General features: G+C 57.0%; 2 protein-coding genes across 3 annotated transcripts in view; both read right to left on the bottom strand.

The window, feature by feature from the left end:
* ARL15 (ARF like GTPase 15) overlaps positions 1-1,357 on the bottom strand; it is a gene marked incomplete at its 5' end in the record, with an annotated part of 202,106 nt that extends 200,749 nt beyond the window's left edge. For both annotated transcript variants that reach the window (XM_081089702.1, XM_081089703.1), the window contains one exon: positions 1,204-1,357. In XM_081089702.1, coding sequence (XP_080945828.1) covers positions 1,204-1,215 — 12 coding nt within the window. The remainder of the gene's footprint in view (positions 1-1,203) is intronic.
* The window catches only part of LOC308518094 (melanoma-associated antigen B4-like), a gene marked incomplete at both ends in the record, with an annotated part of 362,175 nt that overhangs the window by 202,830 nt on the left and 136,102 nt on the right, over positions 1-23,243 (bottom strand). The gene's annotated exons all lie outside the window — the stretch shown is intronic.

Genomic DNA, 23,243 nt, shown 5'->3' with positions numbered 1-23,243 from the left:
CAGGTAGACGCTCAACCACCGAGTCACCCGGCCGGACAACCAAAGTTTTCTCTTTCTTTGCTCACCAAATGCTTTGGGGGGTTGGACACCTCCAAGACAGGTTCGTGGTGCAATTTGGAACTGTAACTCACCCAGCAATGAAGAGCAGGGCACAGTCAGATAAACCCCTTCACCAGCTCCGGGGGCAGGCGGCAAAAGTCCCTTTAGCACCAAGACAGAGGGAGCTGCTGGCATCAGCACAGGAACAACAAACAGAATCTGAATCCAGAATGTTTTCCTCTCTCCACGAACTGCCGGCTTCCTACAGCTCTGGAGGCGTGAGGCTGGCGGGACGCATCCATCTCCTTCACTAGATGGAGCCACAGCCAAGGCGCCATCACCAGCCCCCAGCGCCCAGCGTCCCCGGGTCAGACAGCATCCCTCCCGGCCTTTGTCAGCGCGGCACCAGCCTGGTTCCTAGAAGGCGCGGCCGGCCTCTGCCAGGCCCATCGGCGAGGCACAGGCGACTGCACTCGTCCCGCCGGGTGACAGGAGGTCACGGCGTCCGCCCACCTTCGTTAGCTCGCAGGGCCACGGGGTTCCGCTACCTCAGAGGACCAAACCCGGCCCCGGGCCATCCGAACGCTGGAGCCCAAACCTGCAGCTCGGGGAGGTCTGGGTCTGGAACCGTGCGAGGTGCTCGCAGGACCCCGCACACACAGCCGGGTCCATTGTTACGCCGGCGCGGCGCGGCGCGGCCCCCTCCCACCTGCGCTTCGGGGCGCAGCCCGGCCTAGGCGCTCGGCGGGGCGCACAGGTGAGCGGCGCGCACCGGCGGGAGGGCCGGCCCGGCGGCTTTATGCGCTTTTAAAGCCTCGCCGCGACCCGGGTCACCGCTTTGGAGATCTAATCGCAGCAAATGAGCGGCCGCCGGGCACTTAGGGAGCCATTCGGGTGATGGCTGTTTAATGGGACCTGGAGTCGCGCCGCCGGAGCGCGGAGGGGACGCGGCGGCCCTGCGCCCCCGCCCCGCGGCCTCACCTGTCAGCTCCGCCCCGAGCGCCAGCCCCGCGCAGCCCCCGGGCCGGGCCGGGCCGCGGCGCGAGAGGGCCCCCCGGCAGCGCGCCCCGGGAACGAGCGGGGCTGTCCCAGGCGGGGACCCCGCGCGCCGGTCCGCGGGGCGCCCCCGGCCCCGCCCCCGCCCCGGCCCCGCACCGCACCTACCAGATAATCCATGTACAGAAGCCCTCAGGTCGCGGAGACCAGGCACCCGGCGCCCTCAGCATCCGGATCGGCTCCAAACCCGGAAAAAAGAGCGACTGGACTGCGAGGAGCAGCCCCTGCAAAGCCAGCGACGCGGAAAGTGCCGAGCGCCGCCGAGCAGCCGAGGCACCCGGGGCGCGGCGATTGGCCAGGGGGCGGGGGGCGGGCCTCGGGGGGGGACGCCGCGCGCTGATTGGCTGCGGCGCCTATAAAAGGCAGGCCTCTGCTGGGAAGCGCGGGAGAGGCCGGCCCAGGTTCCCGCGGGAGGGCGGGGCGCGGGGCGCGGGGCGCGGGGCGCGGGGCGCGGGGCGGGGCGAGGGGCGGGGCGAGGGGCGGGGCGGGGCGGGAGCTGGGGCGGTGCAGGCGGAAGGGCGGGCGGTGCAGGCGGAAAATCGGCCACGGGGCTGCGCGCTTCCATAGCTTCCTCCTGGCGGAGACGGGCGCCAGCTGGGCTCCAGGCCGCGCTGCTGGTGTCCCCTGCCACCCCCTCGGGGAGCCAGCTCCCGGGGAGCCCCTCGTCCCAGCGATTCCCGCCAGATCTGGCTGAGCCCGGCTGGGACTGTCCGCAGGAGCCCTCCTGGGGACGCCGCCTCCTGGGTGGGAGGCTGCCCAGGCAGGGTCGCCGGCAGATGTGTCTGGGGGTGCAGGGAGGCCCCCTCCGGTCAGATTGTTATAGAACAGAAAGAGCCAGGAAGATTCCAGGACGAGGGGAACAGCAGTCTGCAGCCACCTCGTAAATCCTATCTCCCTAGGCCAGGGGTGGGCAACCTTTTTGTGAGTGCGTGCCAAAACCAGCAAAATCTCTGACTCAAAACTCTTCTGCGTGCCAACCCTAATTTTTTGAGAACATGTTACGCCTATTTGATATCTCTTAAGGTGTACGTATGTGAAGAACCTTGAAAAAATAATAAAAATCATTCGAGCAACAAAAACAGTCTATGATGATGAAAAATACATTTATTTTTTAATGTATACATGTACACTGATAGTCCGACAGAAAACTTTATGACTCTGTTTGATACTATCAGTGGGACTTTTGCTGCTGCATCACTGATGACAGAGATTTTACATCAGGTTTCTATTTCGTGACCTTCAGAGACATGCACCAGCTACTGCTTTCATCCGTCAGGCTACTCCTGTTACGAGACTTAACAAAAGTCATCACTGAGAACAGAGACTCACAAGCGTGTGTGGATGAAACCAAAACACTGGTTGAATCTAGGAAGGCAGGGAGAGCTAAGGCAGAGGCATAGAAATTGCTCTTCCCCTCTCTCGTCAATCCATGTCTATGGTCTTTAAGATAACTTGTTATGTAAAATTACTTATTTATCTAAGATGCACCTACACTGAATTTATCTGAAGAATAAAGAAGTCGATATTAAGAAAAAGATTGTAAATGGAAGATTATAAGAGAGGGTTTCGCTTGCCAGCAAAAGTTACTGGCGTGCCATGTTTGGCATGCGTGCCAGGGGTTGCCCACGCCTGCCCTAGGCCAAGCAGACTGGAGTAAGTGGTTTGTACTTCTCCCAACCAGAGGGCAGATCGCTTAAATCACCCAATTTAGGCAGATGATAACAGAAATCCATTCAGTGCCATTTGCCAGCCATACCCTGGGACAGGCAAAGTAAGAGAATAAATCTCATTTTGGCACATCAGCAAAAAACTGATGAAAAAATAGTCTCCTGATTCACCGCTAAGACCTCCCCTAAACGCCCAGCCTTTTAAAGCCCTGAAAAGGCAGGTGGCAGGTGCTCCCCCTCCTGGAAGCACTCAGTGCCATCCCTCCCTCTCCTCCCCCCAGGCAGGCATCTGCTAACCTCCAGGAGACTTGCCACCAGGGGAGCCGTGGGCAGCGGCAGCTCCTCCTGGCTGAGCCCTGAGCCTGTCCCCCAGGCCTCCTGTTCTCGACTTCCCAGTGAGCCAGCAGCCGGCCTGGGCTCTCCTGTGGCTTCTTCTAGGCTCTCCCTATTTCGTTGTCCTCAGTAACTTTTGCTGTGGTCAATAAAGTCTTGCTTGCTTTTCTACATTTTGTCTCTCTCTTTTTTTTTTAATGGCTCAATTCCTCTTTTATTTGATGAATGTGTATTGATACCTACTTTATGCTAGGCACTGTGCCACACACCAAGGACACAAAGCATGGGCAACCTAGTCTCTGCCTCTCTCCCTCCCTCCTTGGAAGGAAGGGAAGGGGGGAGGGGAGGGGAGGGAGTGAGGGGGGAGCGGGGGAGGGAGGGAGGGAGGGAGGGAAGGAAGGAAAGAAAGAAGGAAAGAAGGAAGGAAGGGGAAGAAAAGAAAGGAAGGAAAGGAGGGAGGAAGGGAAGGAAGAAAAGAAAGTCCTTGAGTGAGGATTTAAAAAAAAAAAAGCAAGCTGATTCCCGCTGCAGCTCCATCAGCTCAGGAGCACGAGGCCCACCCTCTGAACCGGGAGAGACTGTTTGTGGGAGAACAAACCGGCTGTGAGACTTTCAAAGGCACATGTGAGCCCACCGAGCTGCCCCCTCCCGGCCAGTCAGCACCCCACTGGCCCTGCAGGAAGATCCGGAATGTTAACTCCTGGGGTCAGACCGGAGCAGGCGTGGCCAGGGACACCAGGTACAGGGTCAAGGCCGAGCGTGAATTTCGTGGAGCTGGAAGAAAGCTGAGGAAACCAGCCAAACAAATCCATGAGAAGCAGTTGAACAAAGACAATTAGAATAGGGACCTGGGAGTCTAAGGCCCCAGTAGATGATTCAAGACGAAGACAAGCACGGGCAGTGGGAAGCCCATCAGAGGATGCCAGCCAGCGCCCCCAGCCCGAGGATGCCAGCCAGACAGGAGGACCACAGTGGCCAGGACAGTGAGTGAAAAAGATGCATAATGATGAAAGAAACAGCGATGTAAATCCTTCCCGCAGGGGCTCCACGCAGGTAGGTTTACCATCAATGGCCCCACCAAACATTCCAGAAACAAAAACTCCAACCGTAACCCACTGCAGAGGCAGGGCTGCCTCCTCCGTGTCCTCGAGCACCGAGGGCTCTTTCCTCTGCTCACCTCCAACCTCCTCCTCGTATCAGGGCTCCAGTCAGCTTGGGTCAGAGCCCACCGCACAGCCTCCTTTCAACACACCTTCCTCCTCAAAGGCCCGTCTCCACCCACCATCACCTTCTGACGCACTGGGCGTTCGGGCTCGAACACCGAATTTGGAGTTTGCAGATGGAAGAGCAGTCGAGGTCGGCAGTGTAAGGACAAAAGGGACATGATTCAGATTGATGAGGAATACCTGCAAACAACTCAGAGCCAGAAACCAGACTGGGGTGCCAGCTACCCCTGCCTCTGGTCCACGTTACACGGAAGACCCTGGGCGATCAGACACATATATACACAGTGAGGATGGGAGAAGAAACCTGTCATCTTCAGGAAGTGGTTGTGTGCAGAAAACACGAATCTATATATCAATCATTTGAGTGAAATGAAATCTCCTTACTCCCTAAAAATCAATAGAAAACTAATTGTATTTCTAGCTACTTAGCAACAAAGACAGGAAATGTATTTTAAAATGATCCTTAAGATACAAATTTTAGCCCAGTTGGCATGGCTCAGTGGTTGAGCACCAACCTGTGAACCAGGAGGTTACCGTTCGATTCCCAGTCAGGGCACGTGCCTGGGTTGCAAGCTCGATCCCCAGTAGGGGGTGTGCAGGAGGCAGCCGATCAGTGATGCTCTCTCGTCATTCATGTTCCTATCCCTCTCTCCCTCTCCCTTCCTCTCTAAAATCAATAAAAATATATATTTTTAAAAGATAGAAATTTTAAAAGCACCTAAGAATAATTCTTACAACTCTAAGAGTTTGAGATAAATTAAAAACTTAGATAAGATGTTCATTGATAGGAAGACTGTTGTAGTGAATTCTCCTCAAACTGATGTATAGATTCAAAATAATAACAGTCAAAATCACGGAGGACAGAATACAGAAAGAGCTCGGAACGGCCCTGAACGGGGCGAGTGCCCGTCTCCCTGCGAGCGAAGCTCTCCCTCGGTGCCTGTGTGCATGGATGGCCGACTCCGGCTGGGGAGCTGCGAACAGCGCAGCGGCTGTAGCCAGTCTGGCCTGGTCTGCATCTCCTCTTGGCTTCACCTCTCTAGTTCCGTGACCTCAGGCTTGTTACTTAACTCTCTGTAACTTATTTACCCCATTTTAATGGTAAGGAGGCAAGTACCCCCCTGGCCGAGGTATTAGGGTTGATGGTGAATGCCCCGGCCGGGAGCCGCGCCTGGCCCCTGAGCGGTGTGCAGCCAGCGGGCTGCTCCTGCCTCTGCTCTCTCCTCCCCGAGGCTGAGCTCCGGGAAGGAGGACACACGTGTCATTGGATGGGGCCGCCTCCGAGCCTAGCTCAGTGCCTGGCGCCTGCGTTGTGTTCGCTGTCCTGTTACCTGGCACAGGAGGGGGGTGGGGGGCGCTGAGGGCGGTCCAGGTTGGGAGAAGCTGGCCAACGGCCTAAGTGTTTGAACCGCGAGCCCGTTCTCCACGGTGTCCCCACACTAGCTGCCCAAAGCGCGATCCGTGGGGATGCCTGTGGAAACACCCGCCAGTGTCTCGCTCACCCCGCAGCCCTTTAGAAGCCTCTGTTCCCCACGGGCCTGGGACCCCCAGCACAGCACTGCGTGGGCTCCGGCACCGGGGGCTGGGGGCCAGTCCTCAGCTCGCGGCAGCCTGTGCTGTCATGGCGTCCATTCAGGGCCCAGCTCTGGATTTACTTAATTTTTGTTCTCCCCACAACCACATCCCATAACAGGCCCTCATCCTCACGCTTCCAACTCGCGTCTCCTCCGCTGTCACCTTACTCCACGATGTCCCTGGTGGAACAAAAACCCTACATTTGTTGTCACCAGATCCATCAACTTTGGGCCTTATGGTTGGGGCTTTCGAAGCTTAAAAAAAAAAAAAAAAAAAGGTCTTTTCTGCCACAAGGTCACCAGTCTACGTGTTCAGTAACTTCCTGGCATTACCGAGCACGTGAGTGTCTTTTATCCATTTGGGATCATCCTTCTCCCGCGTGTGCAGCTAAGCTGAGGTCTCGCTCGCTCGCTCGGCTGTTACCAGGCAGGGCTGGGCTGGGCAGGGGGCTCCGTGTCTTTGCTCAGGAAAGGGCCCTGAGTCCTGGGTGTAGGGGGATGTCAGTCGAGGGTCTGAGTGATGGTGTTCACGGGGAACTTCGCAGCACAAAACAGAAAGTGGTCAGTTCTCAGGGGATCACAGCGCATTTTATGAAAGTGACTTAACATATCGCGGTCCCAACACCTGATGAGTGACTCTCAAAGCGTCTGAAGAATCATGTGGGCCCAGGTCACACGCACGACAGCACGAGGCTGCGAGTAGGACAGGAGGGGCCCAGCCCGGCGTGCTGTGAGGCGCTCTGGTCAGTCCCGTGGCTGCCATCGGAGCCCTGGAGGTTAATATTGAGGGCGACACAGGGGAGACCAGAGCGGCACCTGCGGAGCCTCGGAGCGCTGCTCTGCGTGGTTACAGTCCCGGCACAGGTGCGCGCGGGCTCCCTGCCCCCACGTCCGCAGCGGCACTTGCTTCCTCTCGTCCTGGCCAGTGGCCATGCTGGCAGGGGTGCGGTGGTGCCTCCGTGACTGCGATGGGCACTTCCCTGAGGCTCGGCGACCTTGAGCACCTGTGCGTGGATGCGCTGGCCGTGGGTGTGTCCTCTCTGGAATGTCTATTCAGGTCCATGGCCCTTTTAAAGCAGGTGTTCCTGGTATTACGTTGTATGAGCTGCTGATATATTTTGAATGTTCATCGCTTGTCGGGTGTGTGATTTGCAAATGTCTCCCCATTCAGAGGCCTTTCGCTCTGCCGACCGCCCCTTCGCGAGCAGAAGCTTCTGAGTCTGATGTCGCCCCACCTTGACTTTGGCTTTTGTTGCTGAGCTTTGGAGTCAGGTCTGAGCAGTCATTGCCAACGCCAGTGTCCACCACCTTCTCCCTAGACTTCCTTTTATTTTAAATATATGTTTTTATTGATATCAGAGAGGAAGGGAGAGGGAGAGAGAGAAACATCAATGATGAGAGAGACTCATGGATCGGCTGCCAGGTTACTGCCTGGAGAAGAGGAGAAGGCCCCCCATATTCCTGCTCCCGGGCTCCCAGCTCCCTTCCTCCCGGGACCCTGGGGGGAGGGGGGTATTATTCTGCCAGGTCCTGTCACCCATGAAAGTCTCAGCACCGAGGTGACTCTAAAAGCAAATGAGGCCCAGCCTAAGTAGCACAACAGGACAGGCGGGCCAGGCTCCGCGTCATTCTGGCCCAGTCCACCATGTGACCAGGGACCAGGGTCTCCCCCACATGGAGAACAAAATACCCAAGACACGAGGGGCCAGAGCCAAACCGGGGGCTGAAGCGATCACAACAGCTTACCGGTGATCATGGCTGCCGGTGGTCACGTCTAGTTCTATCGCTCCCGGGAAAACCCCTGTGCGGGCGGTTACGGCCAAACACGACGCAGGCGTGCTGAAGCCGGGAGAGGCCGCGTGGACGATGCCTGCGGGGGCAGAGCAGAGAGACCCGGCTCAGGCCAGCGGTGACACTGCTGACCTAGCGACCGCACATGGAGCCCGCCTCCACACGCTGGCACCGGGGGACGAGTAAACGGGGTCATACCGTGTTTTGCGGGTCCCCTACCACTCACCGCGGGTTACGGAGAACAAGGAAACAAACGTGCCAGATTCTCACACATGGACCAGGGCGACTGGGACAACCATAGGGTGAGGCTCCTTCAGCCTGTCATTAGAAGGGTGCTCTAAGGTGGCCTTGGAGCCCCAGGGAGCCACACGAGACCTGGGGGGCAGGTACGTACGACAGAGCGAGGGTACCTCCCAGTCCCCTGGCTGTTGCTGGGGTGAGGGGAATGTGGCAGTGCCCGGTGGGGATGGGGGAGGGTGCACGTGACGCCAGAGAAACAAGAGGCCCCCGCATTTTAACTAAAGCCTCCAGGACACAGCCTGCCGCCAAGCGGTGTCATTTTGGTCCAGGAATTGTTGGAGGCAAATCTTAAAGGTATCAAGTGGCAGAACCTGGTTCTGTAAGCAGCTGCTCAGTGCGATGTGGTGTCTGCTCCTCAGCTGTATATGCCCCACCCCCCAGCCCCTGCCTCTATACCCAGCTCCCAGGCCCCAGCTCCCAGCCCCCAGCCCCTCCTATACTCTCCACCCCCAGCCCCTGCCTCTATACCCACCACCACCCTCCAGCCCCCAGCCCCTCCTGTACTCTCCACCCCTAGCTCCTGCCTCTATACCCACCACCACCCCCCAGCTCCCAGCCCCCAGCCGCTCCTGTACTCTCCACCCCCAGCCCCTGCCTCTATACCCAGCTCCCAGCCCCCAGCCGCTCCTGTACTCTCCACCCCCAGCCCCTGCCTCTATACCCACCACCACCCCCCAGCTCCCAGCCCCCAGCCCCTCCTGTACTCTCCACCCCCAGCCCCTGCCTCTATACCCACCACCACTCCCCAGCTCCCAGCCCCCAGCCCCTCCTGCACACCCTCACCAGGGACCAGGACTGCAACTGAGCATGTGCCCTGACTGGGAATCAAACCCGTGACCTTTGTGGTGCCTGAGACAACGCTCAACCACTGAGCCACACGGTCCAGGACAGTCAACCCCTTCACAGCATGCTCAGGCCAGGGCACTCACTTGGAAACTCGGGGACACTGACACCTCAGGACTCTCCTTCCCCCATGTGGCTGCCTCCCCAGCTGCTGCCAGGCTGGTCCATCCGCCTGGCGCGCTGCTCTGCTGGGGGAGACCCATCCTTCACTAACTCGGTCGTAGCTCAGCTCTCCGGCACCTCTCAGGTTTGAGCTTCCATCCTGACTCTTTGCTGAGAATTCAGGTCTGGATTGGGGGCCCCCTCTGTCGATTCTTGTAACACTGTGTTCCTGCTGTCACCTAGGATGACAACTGTCCTCTTGTCTTTCTTCACCACTAAACTCTAAGCCAGTGATGGCGAACCTATGACACGTGTGTCACAGGTGACACGCGAACTCATTTTTTTGGTTGATTTTTCTTTGTTAAATGGCATTTATATAAAATAAATATAAAAAATATAAGTCTTTGTTTTACTATGGTTGCAAATATCAAAAAATTTCTATATGTGACACGGCACCAGAGTTAAGTTAGGGTTTTTCAAAATGCTGACACGCCACGCTCAAAAGGTTCACCATCACTCCTCTAAGCGAAGAGCTGGGCACACAGGTGTTTAATAAAAAGTTTTGAATGAATGAATGAATGAATGAATGAATGAATGAATGATAGGTTATTATGAATACCAATGCCAGGTATTTGGCACACAACCAATCAATCCATGTTGGGTCAGTGTTCTGTGATCACAGGATAACCTAGAACCCGGGGCCCGCACGGCAGGCTGCGGGCCATGTGGGTGGAAGCAGGGCTCATGTGAAAATGCAACACCTTGACCGAGTATGTCAGGCTGGGTCTCTTCTCCGCGTCCAGCACAGAGGGATGCGAACCGGTTCTTTGAAGTAGGAGGCGCTTTTGGGGTTTGGGAAAATGAAAAGACAGACACAAAAATAGAATAAAAGCTTGGGCCGGGCGTGGCCTCTGCCCTCCGATGGAGGGACAGACACAGAGAGAGTCAGCAACACATGCAGATTTAATAAATACTCGAATAACAGGAAGTTACATCACATCTGGGTGGGCCTTGAATTCCTGGCGACATCATGAGATCCACCCCCTTAACACTGGGCCGGAAGGTCAAACTGAGTGGCGTCCTGTTCTGTTGACCAGGTCCGCCCCCCGGGCGTGGCTCTGCCTTCGCTCTGCGTTTCAGCCGACATATTTAAAGTGAGTGTTTGCTATCAGCCCTCAACAACCAACCATCAGAGCAGATGCCGATCCATCAGACAGCAGCGCCTGGCCTTCTCCGTAGGAGAGAGTCCTGGCCTTGCCCCAAAGCAGCAGAAACTCACTTATTAACTGAACACGTGGCAAACGCGTCTATGCAGCACAGGCATTAAGCCGGAAAACTACCTACTAACAACATTTTTCCCTACAACCCGAGCAGCTGCACTGACACTCCTTGTACTGATAAGATCTTACTTGTAAAACCAATCATGAATAACTTAGCAATAACCATTTCTAATCCTTCCAGCGGTTCTCAACCTTCCCAATGCCGTGACCCTTTAATACAGTTCCTCATGTTGTGGTGACTCCCAACCATAAAATTATTTTTGTTGCTATTTCATAACTGTCATTTTGCTACTATTATGAATCATCATCTAACTATCTGATATGCAGGATGTATTTTCATTGTTCGCGACCCACCGGTTGAGAACCGCTGATTTACATCATAATAAAACCTCAGAATTTATTTAAGGCTTATGAAGCATATAAAAACTATGCAACTTTACTGAGAATCATAAAAACACTTGAATAGAGAAATAGCATGAACTTTAAAAGAACTCCTTAATATTATAAGATGCCCGTTCTCCCCAAATTGTTTTTATAAGCAGTGAAATTCCCCAAAAAACTGCCAAGTAATTTTTGGGGGTAATGTTTTTTCAAGTAATAACATACATTAACAAGTACACAGTTCAATGAATTTTAAACTATTTTAAAATTGGCCTAAGTTTAAGGTTCACCTGACATAAAAATAAAGCAAAATATTCTGTAAAATTTTAATAAGAAAAAAACTTTAAAATGTTGGAGCTGAAACGTTACTATAGAAATAAGCAGAAAGGAATTCTAGCAAAAAAAAAAAAAAAAAAGCTCATGGGGATGTATATAAATGTGATCGTGTCACACTTCAAAATGGTGAGTTAATGATGGAACCGATGCTGGTGCTAAAATAATTGTGATACAAGTATCCAACTAAACACATACATTTAAACATAAATACAAATAAATAAAGCCAGAAAAGATGTCGAATAATGTATCGCTTAAAACTTAGGTGGACAAGCATAACGTTGAAAATGATTTGTCTACGTACAGTTAATGCCTTTCTGTGGTGAATGTCATGTTAAAAGGCAGGTCACCAGTATGACGCCTGGTTGGCGTCTAACGGCCCCGTGGGCTGTGCTGAGCGCGTGTGGGTTCGGGGTCGGATTGCTGGGGTGTGAACATGAAGTGTCTCACTTCCCAGCTGTCTCGGGTCGGGTTCCCGAGAAGCCGGGGCGAGAGGAGGGTTCTGGGTGAGTAACTGACAGCGGATACCCTTCCCCTGAGGAATGAGGGGGCGGGATCAGAGGGGAGGAATCTAGGAAAAGGTGAGGTTCAGACGAAGGCTCGCCCCGGCTGCCCCACCAGATCTGGGCAAACAGGGTGCCCAGGAGGCTGCTGGCCTGGCTCAGGGCTGGCCCTGTGTCCCTCCCTCAGTGGCTGGTCTAGGGCTGCCCAGCCCTGGGACACGCCCGCGCCCACTGAGGATAGTTCTGCCACGCTGAGCTGCTAGACACCCGAGGACGGCGCGTGCGGACAGGGCGTCGGGGGATCAACTAGCATCGTCTGTAATAACTACACCCTCCCGTTAAGTCACTCGGCTTTCTGAAGCTTTCATGTCTTCATTTATCAAGAAAAAACGTGTCAGGGCCACAGGGTGGCAGGGGATCTGACAAGAAGTAGTCCATGCCAGGAGCCAGGCCAACAAAAGCACTCCAGTGTTAGCACGCAGGGAGCTTTACGAGTGTAAGCACTCTCTAACAGCAAAATGCGGAAACGGCAAAGACTGGATTTTACCGGCGGAGACACGCAATTACCCACCATATGGGGATGTCTGCTCTGGACTGTAACTGCAGAAGCGCACACTTACGATGAATTGCCGCTTCTTTCCCTCGAACGCTCGGCGTCGGCCAGGCGTCCAGCTGGGGATGGGGAGCCCCTTCCCCCGTTGCTATGAAGAGGATAAACTGACCGGCCGTGTTCCGGAGCGTGCCTTGGAGGGTATCTGGAGCCTATACATCACGCACACCCTCCTAAAACGTGCATCCCCACTTCCAAGAATTCATTTGCAGAAAATCTGGCCAGATACTTAAAAATATAAAGAAGTTCGCATGTAGGACTGAGCATTGGAAAGTTGGCATTGATCCCAAGAGCGACTAAAATAGAAAGGGATAATGGTGCCAAGGCGGCTGCGATAAACAATGACAGCAAAGAAGTATATTTTAATGTTATACATGAACATGCTTTCCACAAATACAAAAGGGTATTTTATGGAGACGGAATTAGTGTCAAAAGCACAAATTTAGAAGTTGTATTCCGATGGTAAAACCCAGTCTTACGCCATTTGGAATGACACACGCTGGCAGTAGCTGTCTTTGGTGGCGAGCTGTTTTTGCAGCTTTGTGCCAATAGGCGGAGAGGCCCGCGGGCGGAAAGGGGCCACTCAGGACGGTGGTTAATGACACAGGTGAGAGTGCGGGTGTCTGCAGGCTCACCCTGGCTCACGCCGCGAGGCTCTCCTGCCTCTCAGGCGAGCCCCTCCGAGTAGCCTGCTGCCCGCGCTCCTTCGCGGTGTGCGCGCTGGGAGGCAGCTGCGCCGCCATCACCTCAGAACCGGGTGGTCTCAGCAGGGTCCCTCGTGGCGTGGCCGTGCCTCTCCAGGGTCTGTTACCTGGGAAGCCCGGCAGCTAACAGAGGCGAGTCTCCTTATCGCGGATCAGGCGCTGGCGCGGCCAGTGCGTAGCCCGGGCTGAAGTGATGGCCTTTCCCGGGTGCTCACTCAGCGCAGCAAGGCCTGTGTCATGGCACCTGGCGCCTCGGACGCCCTCCCTCGCTGTGCCAGGGCCTGGCAGCCTGCGCCAGGGGACGGAGAAAGAGCCTCAGATCCGCCTGGCGTCTTATGCTTTGTCCCGGACACCAGAGGACGGGCTCTCTGAACGAGGGGGCTGCTGGGCTGCCCAGACCCCAGGCTCTCCTTCGTCTGACGGCAGCCCCACCGGCCGCACCAGGAGCACCCCCCACGCGGTGGGTGGTCGCCACAGGACGCTCAGGTGTGGAGGTGGACCTAGGGAACCCAGTTCTCTGCCAGCTCTGCCGTGAATGCCGGCGATGTTTCTTAGAGACGGCAGCCTCGCTCCTCCCAGGAAGGAAGACGAAATGCTGTTTGCATCCTGGTAGCTGGGTGGGCGGGCGCCTGCGCTGTGGGGTAAGCAGTGGTTTGGAGTCTTTCTCAGGAGAGACAATCAAGGAAATGGCAGCTCTTGGGCCCACACAGAGGCGGCAACTAGAGACGGAAGGAGAGCGTGTCTGTGCGTCAGGCAAGGCGGACGGGCCCTACGTGTTTCAGACGAGAAGAGGTGGCTCTGAGCTCTTTAAACAACACTTCAGTGTACTCGACACAGCAGACGTGGAGTCGCTTAAGGATGCTAAACTCTTCCTCTTTGGAAACTCTGTGCTCGGGTTTAAAAATACAAGTGATGGCCCAGGAGTCACTGCAATAGAAACGCCAGGGAACGCTCTCCTTCTGCGGAGGCTTTATCAAAGGCTGCATCTAAAATGAAGTCATGCGCCCGCTCCCGCCCGCCCGGCCGGCGCAGGTTCTGCCTGCGCAGCGGTATTTGAACCCGACGCCCAGCAGGAGATGTGTGCGGCTCCCGCTCGGTCCCTGCTGTGGGAAAGGAAGCCAGGCCCCGGGGCTCTGCTCCCGGCGTGGCGACGCCCCAGGCAGATGGAGAGTATAACACAGACTTTCGCAAATGAAGACACATCACGCTTTTCAGCCCGGAACAGGAAACCTCAAGGTTTCCAAGGCAACGGCAGGACTGGGCGCCCAGGCTGGTGGCCTGGCCGAGTGTCCCCGAGCCCAGCGGCCTCTGCTGTCACTCACTGTGACACTGAGCACAGGCCTCGGTAGCGACCACAGCCAGGATCCGTCTGCGAGTTCTCGGGCACAATGGACACAACGAGGCCGACTCTGAGCAGCAGGGGGGCCTCTGGGGAACAGTGATCCCCGTGACACCCAGGAGACCCGCTCACGTACATGAAGACCCGGGAATGCACATCAGGTACATGTCCCTGCACATTTGACAAAACCCATGGACTTGACCCCACCCAGAGCGAACCCGTCCAACCAGGGGCCGTGGTGACGGCAACGTGATGTGTCCGGTTGGTTGGTCAGTTGTAGCAAATGCACCCCTGGGGGTGGTGTTGGTGGGGAGGCCGGGGGCGGGGGGGGGGGGGCGGGGGGGGGGGTAGGGAACTATCGGAACTCCGCTTTGCTGTGAACGTAAATAAATAATGCGGTTTACGATGGAGGAATGAATGGAGGAAAAACAAACAAATGGCCTCTTCTGGGGGTAGGGCAAGTCCAGGGGCTCCAAGTGAGGCTGCGTGGGAAGAGGCATTTGTTTGTGGCACAATCACCACAGAGACCCAGGAGGCATGTGTAGGGAGCTGATATAGGGTTAAGCCTCGGACTGACCTGTGGGCAAAGTCACAAACAAGTCCCAGCTTAGAGGGCACAGTCCTCTTAGCATAATTAGGCTTGACTTTATGACACTCCCTATATCTTATCTGGGAAGCTAATGGGCTGAGGAAGTGCAGGAAGTATAACCATGGTCAAAACAAGTGAAACTCACAAGAACTGTGTAACTAATGGTAACCACTGCCTTGTTTACCTCTCACTATAAAATAAAGGCTCAGCTTGCCTTGGGATCTCTCTCTGAGGCCTCAGCCAGGCACAGGGAAGATCCACGGAGACTAGGGAAAGCTAGAGAGTTTTGAACGCTGTCTCCGTGTAAAACATTCTTCGCCGACTCTGTCCACACCTTTGGGAACCCCTGGACCCGCTGGGGCTGGACCCCAGCAGGCATGGAGGACGCAGGGCACGTTGCTGCCCATAGAACACGCCACTGCCCATAGAACACGCCGCTGCCCATAGAACACGCCGCTGCCCATAGAACACGCCGCTGCCCATTGAACACGCTGCCCATAGAACACGCCGCTGCCCATAGAACACGCCGCTGCCCATTGAACACGCCGCTGCCCATAGAACACGCCGCTGCCCATAGAACACGCCGCTGCCCATTGAACACGCCGCTGCCCATAGAACACGCTGCCCATAGAACACGCCGCTGCCCATAGAACACGCCGCTGCCCATAGAACATGCTGCCCATAGAACACGCTGCCCATAGAACACGCCGCTGCCCATAGAACACGCCGCTGCCCATAGAACACGCCGCTGCCCATAGAACACGCTGCCCATAGAACACGCCGCTGCCCATAGAACACGCCCCTGCCCATAGAACACGCCGCTGCCCATAGAACACGCCGCTGCCCATAGAACACGCTGCCCATAGAACACGCCGCTGCCCATAGAACACGCCGCTGCCCATAGAACACGCTGCCCATAGAACATGCTGCCCATAGAACACGCCGCTGCCCATAGAACACGCCGCTGCCCATAGAACACGCCGCTGCCCATAGAACACGCCCCTGCCCATAGAACACGCTGCCCATAGAACATGCTGCCCATAGAACACGCCGCTGCCCATAGAACACGCCGCTGCCCATAGAACACGCTGCCCATAGAACACGCCGCTGCCCATAGAACACGCTGCCCATAGAACACGCCGCTGCCCATAGAACACGCTGCCCATAGAACACGCTGCCCATAGAACACGCCGCTGCCCATAGAACACGCTGCCCATAGAACACGCCGCTGCCCATAGAAGACGCCGTTGCCCATAGAACACGCTGCCCATAGAACACGCCGCTGCCATAGGACACGCCGCTGCCATAGAACACGCCGCTGCCCATAGAACACGCCGCTGCCCATAGAACATGCTGCCCATAGAACACGCCGCTGCCCATAGAACACGCCGCTGCCCATAGAACACGCCGCTGCCCATTGAACATGTTGCCCATAGAACACGCTGCTGCCCATAGAACACGCCGCTGCCCATTGAACACGCCGCTGCCCATAGAACACGCCGCTACCCATAGAACACGCTGCCCATAGAACACGCCGCTGCCCATAGAACACGCCGCTGCCCATAGAACACGCTGCCCATAGAACACGCTGCCCATAGAACACGCTGCCCATAGAACACGCCGCTGCCCATAGAACACGCCGCTGCCCATAGAACACGCTGCCCATAGAACACGCCGCTGCCCATAGAACACGCCCCTGCCCATAGAACACGCCGCTGCCCATAGAACACGCCGCTGCCCATAGAACACGCCGCTGCCCATAGAACACGCTGCCTATAGAACATGCTGCCATAGAACACACCGCTGCCCATAGAACACGCCGCTGCCCATAGAACACGCCGCTGCCCATAAAACACGCCCCTGCCCATAGAACACGCCGCCCATAGAACACGCCGCCCATAGAACACGCCGCTGCCCATAGAACACGCCGCTGCCCATAGAACACGCTGCCCATAGAACACGCCGCTGCCCATAGAACACGCTGCCCATAGAACACGCCGCTGCCCATAGAACACGCCGCCCATAGAACACGCCGCTGCCCATAGAACACGCCGCTGCCCATAGAACATGCTGCCCATAGAACACGCCGCTGCCCATAGGACACGCCGCTGCCATAGGACACGCCGCTGCCATAGAACACGCAGCTGCCCATAGAACACGCCGCTGCCCATAGAACACGCCGCCCTTAGAACACGCCGATGCGCATAGAACACGCCGCTGCCCATAGAACACGCCGCTGCCCATTGAACACGCTGCCCATTGAACACGCCGCTGCCCATAGAACACGCCGCTGCCCATAGAACACGCCGCTGCCCATTGAACACGCCGCTGCCCATAGAACACGCCGCTGCCCATAGAACACGCCGCTGCCCATAGAACACGCTGCCCATAGAACACGCTGCCCATAGAACACGCCGCTGCCCATAGAACACGCCGCTGCCCATAGAACACGCTGCCCATAGAACACGCCGCTGCCCATAGAACACGCCGCTGCCCATAGAACACGCCGCTGCCCATAGAACACGCTGCCCATAGAACACGCCGCTGCCCATAGAACACGCCGCTGCCCATAGAACACGCTGCCCATAGAACACGCCGCTGCCCATAGAACACGCCGCTGCCCATAGAACACGCTGCCCATAGAACACGCTGCCCATAGAACACGCCGCCGCCCATAGAACACGCCGCCGCCCATAGAACACGCCGCTGCCCATAGAACACGCCGCTGCCCATTGAACACACTGCCCATAGAACACGCCGCTGCCCATAGAACACGCCGCTGCCCATAGAACACGCTGCCCATAGAACACGCCGCTGCCCATAGAACACGCTGCCCATAGAACACGCCGCTGCCCATAGAACACGCCGCTGCCCATAGAACACGCTGCCCATAGAACACGCCGCTGCCCATAGAACATGCTGCCCATAGCACACGCCGCTGCCCATAGCACACGCCGCTGCCCATAGAACACGCCGCTGCCCATAGAACACGCTGCCCATAGAACATGCTGCCCATAGAACACGCCGCTGCCCATAGAACACGCTGCCCATAGAACACGCTGCCCATAGTACACGCTGCCCATAGAACACGCCGCTGCCCATAGAACACGCCGCTGCCCATAGAACACGCCGCTGCCCATAGAACACGCTGCCCATAGAACATGCTGCCCATAGAACACGCCGCTGCCCATAGAACACGCCGCTGCCCATAGAACACGCCCCTGCCCATAGAACACACCGCCCATAGAACACGCCGCCCATAGAACACGCCGCTGCCCATAGAACACGCCGCTGCCCATAGAACACGCCGCTGCCCATAGGACACGCCGCTGCCCATAGGACACGCCGCTGCCATAGGCCACGCCGCTGCCATAGGACACGCCGCTGCCCATAGGACACGCCGCTGGCCATAGAACATGCTGCCCATAGAACACGCCGCTGCCCATAGAACACGCCGCTGCCCATAGAACACGCCGCTGCCCATTGAACACGCTGCCCATAGAACACGCCGCTGCCCATAGAACACGCCGCTGCCCATAGGACACGCCGCTGCCCATTGAACACGCCGCTGCCCATAGAACACGCCGCTGCCCATAGAACACGCCGCTGCCCATAGAACACGCTGCCCATAGAACACGCTGCCCATAGAACATGCTGCCCATAGAACACGCCGCTGCCCATAGAACACGCCGCTGCCCATAGAACACGCGCCTGCCCATAGAACACGCTGCCCATAGAAAACGCCGCTGCCCATAGAACACGCTGCCCATAGAACACGCCGCTGCCCATAGAACACGCTGCCCATAGAACACGCCGCTGCCCATAGAACACGCTTCCCATAGAACACGCCGCTGCCCATAGAACACGCTGCCCATAGAACACGCCGCTGCCCATAGGACACGCCGCTGCCATAGGACACGCCGCTGCCACAGGACACGCCGCTGCCCATAGAACACGCCGCCTCCCATAGAACATGCTGCCCATAGAACACGCCGCTGCCCATAGAACACGCCGCTGCCCATAGAACACGCCGCTGCCCATTGAACACGCTGCCCATAGAACACGCCGCTGCCCATAGAACACGCTGCCCATAGAACACGCCGCTGCCCATAGGACACGCCGCTGCCACAGGACACGCCGCTGCCCACAGAACACGCCGCTGCCCACAGAACACGCCGCTGCCCATAGAACACGCCGCTGCCCATAGAACACGCCGCTGCCCATTGAACACGCTGCCCATAGAACACGCCGCTGCCCATAGAACACGCCGGTGCCCATAGAACACGCCGGTGCCCATAGAACACGCCGCTGCCCATAGAACACGCCGCTGCCCATTGAACACGCCGCTGCCCATAGAACACGCTGCCCATAGAACACGCCGCTGCCCATAGAACACGCCGCTGCCCATAGAACACGCTGCCCATAGAACACGCTGCCCATAGAACACGCCGCTGCCCATAGAACACGCCGCTGCCCATAGAACACGCTGCCCATAGAACACGCCGCTGCCCATAGAACACGCCCCTGCCCATAGAACACGCCGCTGCCCATAGAACACGCCGCTGCCCATAGAACACACTGCCCATAGAACACGCCGCTGCCCATAGAACACGCCGCTGCCCATAGAACACGCCGCTGCCCATAGAACACGCTGCCCATAGAACACGCCGCTGCCCATAGAACACGCCGCTGCCCATAGAACACGCTGCCCATAGAACACGCCGCTGCCCATAGAACACGCTGCCCATAGAACACGCTGCCCATAGAACACGCCGCTGCCCATAGAACACGCTGCCCATAGAACACGCCGCTGCCCATAGAACACGCCGCTGCCCATAGAACACGCCGCTGCCCATAGAACACGCTGCCCATAGAACACGCCGCTGCCCATAGAACACGCTGCTGCCCATAGAACACGCCGCTTCCCATAGAACACGCCGCTGCCCATAGAACATGCTGCCCATAGCACACGCCGCTGCCCATAGCACACGCCGCTGCCCATAGAACACGCCGCTGCCCATAGAACACGCCGCTGCCCATAGAACACGCCGCTGCCCATAGAACACGCCGCTGCCCATAGCACACGCCGCTGCCCATAGAACACGCCGCTGCCCATAGAACACGCTGCTGCCCATAGAACACGCTGCCCATAGAACACGCTGCTGCCCATAGAACATGCTGCCCATAGCACACGCCGATGCCCATAGAACACGCCGCTGCCCATAGAACACGCTGCTGCCCATAGAACACGCTGCCCATAGAACACGCTGCTGCCCATAGAACACGCTGCTGCCCATAGAACACGCCGCTGCCCATAGAACACGCCGCTGCCCATAGAACACGCTGCTGCCCATAGAACACGCTGCCCATAGAACACGCTGCTGCCCATAGAACACGCTGCCCATAGAACACGCCGCTGCCCATAGAACACGCTGCCCATAGAACACGCTGCTGCCCATAGAACACGCTGCTGCCCATAGAACACGCTGCCCATAGAACACGCCGCTGCCCATAGAACACGCTGCTGCCCATAGAACACGCTGCCCATAGAACACGCCGCTGCCCATAGAACACGCTGCCCATAGAACACGCCGCTGCCATAGGACACGCCGCTGCCCATAGGACACGCTGAGTCTGGGCTATAAGAGCCTCGTTCTCTGGGGCTGGGAAACCGTCGGGCAGGCTGTGTTTCGTCTCTGTCTGTGGGTGAATGTGGAGACAGCTGAGGTTGCACGGGTCACGCAGGGAGAGCAGGCCTGAGGAAAGGCCTGGAACGTCTAACTAATGCTGATCTGCCCACCTCAGCCCCTGCCTCAGCCAGGAACCCTCGCTCCCCGAATCTCTGAGTCTGCGGGGCCCAGGCATGGGGGGCTACTGTGCACCCCCAGGGAGGCCCGCGCTCCTGCTGGGAGGGTCTGAGCCCCTCCCCACCTCTCTCCTGGCCCCTGGTCAACGGGTTTTTTTTGTTTGTTTGTTTTCTTGTCGGAGGTTTTGCAGCAGCTACTACTGTTGTCCTTGCAAAGCGAGTGGGGTGTTGCCGGGAATGGAGGAGCTGAGTGTCAAAGTGGGGTGAGGGGTCCCCCAATGAAGCAACGCTGGGGGGAAGGTCGCACATGCTCACACCACACCTCGCTACCTGGGGTCCTTTTCCCCACCAAATGGACAGTGCCCTCCAGGGTCTCTGATTTTGATCTTGACCTTGACAGGCCAAAGGCATGACTTTCTGTGAAGCACCGACACGTTCATCAGAGCAGAGCAATAGGACGCCGGTCCCCGGGGCGCACGGCCAGGGCTGGGAGTGCACGGCCACTGCACCTGCTGGCTGCGTGGCCTGGTGCCCGGGACTCGACTTCTTGGTTCCTTGGCGTCTTTGCTTGTGAACGGAGGAGGAGGACCGCACTGCCTCACTGAGAGCTGCGGATAAGGGAGGCCACCCTGTGAACCGCTCTGACCGCACCGCAGCGGCCGTGCTCACGCGGCTTATTGTTGAAATGCCGGCTTCCGGCCTCCCGTCCGCGGGGTGAGGCCAGGCTGTCGCTGCTGGACGGAGCGCCCCTGGGAGTACAAAGCTCAGCCACGAGGCCAGGAACAATGCATCCTGGGAGAGTGGTTTCAGGTTTCCCCTTCATAACAACGTCCATAAAACGTCACATTTCTCTACCAGCGGTTCTCAACCTGTGGGTCGCGACCCCTTTGGGGGTCAAACGACCCTTTCCCAGGGGTCGCCTAAGACCATCGGAAAACACATCTATAATTACATATTGTTTTTGTGATTCATCACTATGCTTTCATGATGTTCCATTTGTAACAATGAAAATACATCCTGCATATCAGATAGTTACATGACGATTCATAACAGGAGCAACATGACAGTTATGAAGTAGCCACGAAGATAATTTTATGGTTGGGGGTCACCACAACAGGAGGAACTGTATTAAAGGGCCGCGGCGTCGGGAAGGTTGAGAACCGCTGCTCTAGACGCTCAGTGACAAGAACAGAACCCACGGCGGCGGCTCCTCAGCGCAGGCTGCCTTACGAACCCAGACTTGGCGCGCTTACTGCCAGAGTCAAGGGCTGTCAGTGATGCAATCGGTCCTATAATTTTTAAAAATATATTTGTATTGATTTCAGAGAGGAAGGGAGAGGGAGATAGAAACATCAATGATGAGAGAGAATCATGGATCGGCTGCCTCCTGCATGCCTCCTACTGGGGATCGAGCCTGCACCCCAGGCATGTGCCCTTGACCGGAATCGAAACGGGGACCCTTCAGTCCACAGGTCGACGCTCCGTCACTGAGCCACACCAGCTCGCGCTGGCCTATGATTTTTAAAAGACAGCCCCGGGAGCACATGCTGTCCAGAGGTGGCAGGACCTGTTCGGGCTTAGTTACGGCCGCGCCTTGTGCTCCGGCCACAGGGAGAAGGTGCTGGCTCTCCCCCCTTCGGTGCCTCTCTTGGGGCCAAGGCAGGACCGAGGTGAGTTCCAAGGTGACTCGAGCCTGACGGACCTGTCACTGAAACGCACCTCTCCCTGCCCCGCCCCCATGCACTACCTGCCAATCAAGGGAGACCGCGGGCTCCCTGGCCACTGTCCGTTGACGTGGAGTAGAAGTAACATGGGGCGCCTCTTGGGTCTGAGTCACTCTGCTCCTTAGCTGAGAAGCTGTTGCTTTTTGTTTTGTTTTTTCATCCTCACCTGAGGATATGTTTCCATTGATTTTTACAGAGAGTAGAAGGAGAGGAGGCGAGAGAGAGAGAGAGAGAGAGAGAGAGAGAGAGAGAGAGAGAGAAACATCAATTGGCTGCCTCCAGTTTGTACCCTGGCTGGATCGGGCCTGCAGCCAAGGTATGTGCCCTTGACAAGGAATTGAACCCGAGAGCCTTCAGTGCTCGGTCCACTGCTGTGACCACTGAACAGCAGCAGGGCCAGCTCACTCTCTCAGCTGCTGAAGGTTTGCACTAAGCCAAGGTTCTCACAGGGGCCACACGCTGAAACCACGCAAGCATCTTCTGAAACACGCCGATGCCTGTGTCTGTGATCCCCGTGTCACAGGCTGGGCCCAAGCACCTTCGGAGCCGCCGGGACATCCCTAAGCACAGGCCCGGCTGGGAGCCGCGAGCCACGCTGCCTTTAATTCCAGACAGAGCTGCAGACCACAATCACTGGCCTTGGAATTCCTTCCATGAGGCAAACGGACGTGCGTCACCGTCTGCTGCGCAGACAACGCTATGGATAAGCTTCCTGCCAGGTGGCCTGTCTTAAAACGTGTCTGAACCGAACTTAAGCAACAGGAGCCCGGTGGACTTGCTGTCCATCCTGGGAGTTCTCCTAATTGGTCCAGACCACGACTCAAGCTGCAGACGAGCAGGGAGCTCTGTGCACGTGGGTGTCTGGGCTCTGACTCAGCCTGGTGTCGGGTTTGGCCATCTGCCCGGGGACCTGCTGGGGTGACCTCACCGAGGACCAAGCTGCCAGTTCACGGAGATCGCGGCGGGAGGTCCTGGGCAAATCGCTTGGAGACCACACAACAACGCTGAGTTGCATCTTCCCTGGGATTGCACAAACAGAGTTT

Source organism: Myotis nattereri, assembly GCF_964212035.1.
Source record: "Myotis nattereri genome assembly, chromosome: 4".
NCBI classification, from domain to species: Eukaryota; Metazoa; Chordata; class Mammalia; order Chiroptera; family Vespertilionidae; genus Myotis; species Myotis nattereri.
The sequence above is the reverse complement of the archived record's forward strand: the minus strand, read 5'-3'. Positions and strand labels throughout refer to the sequence as shown.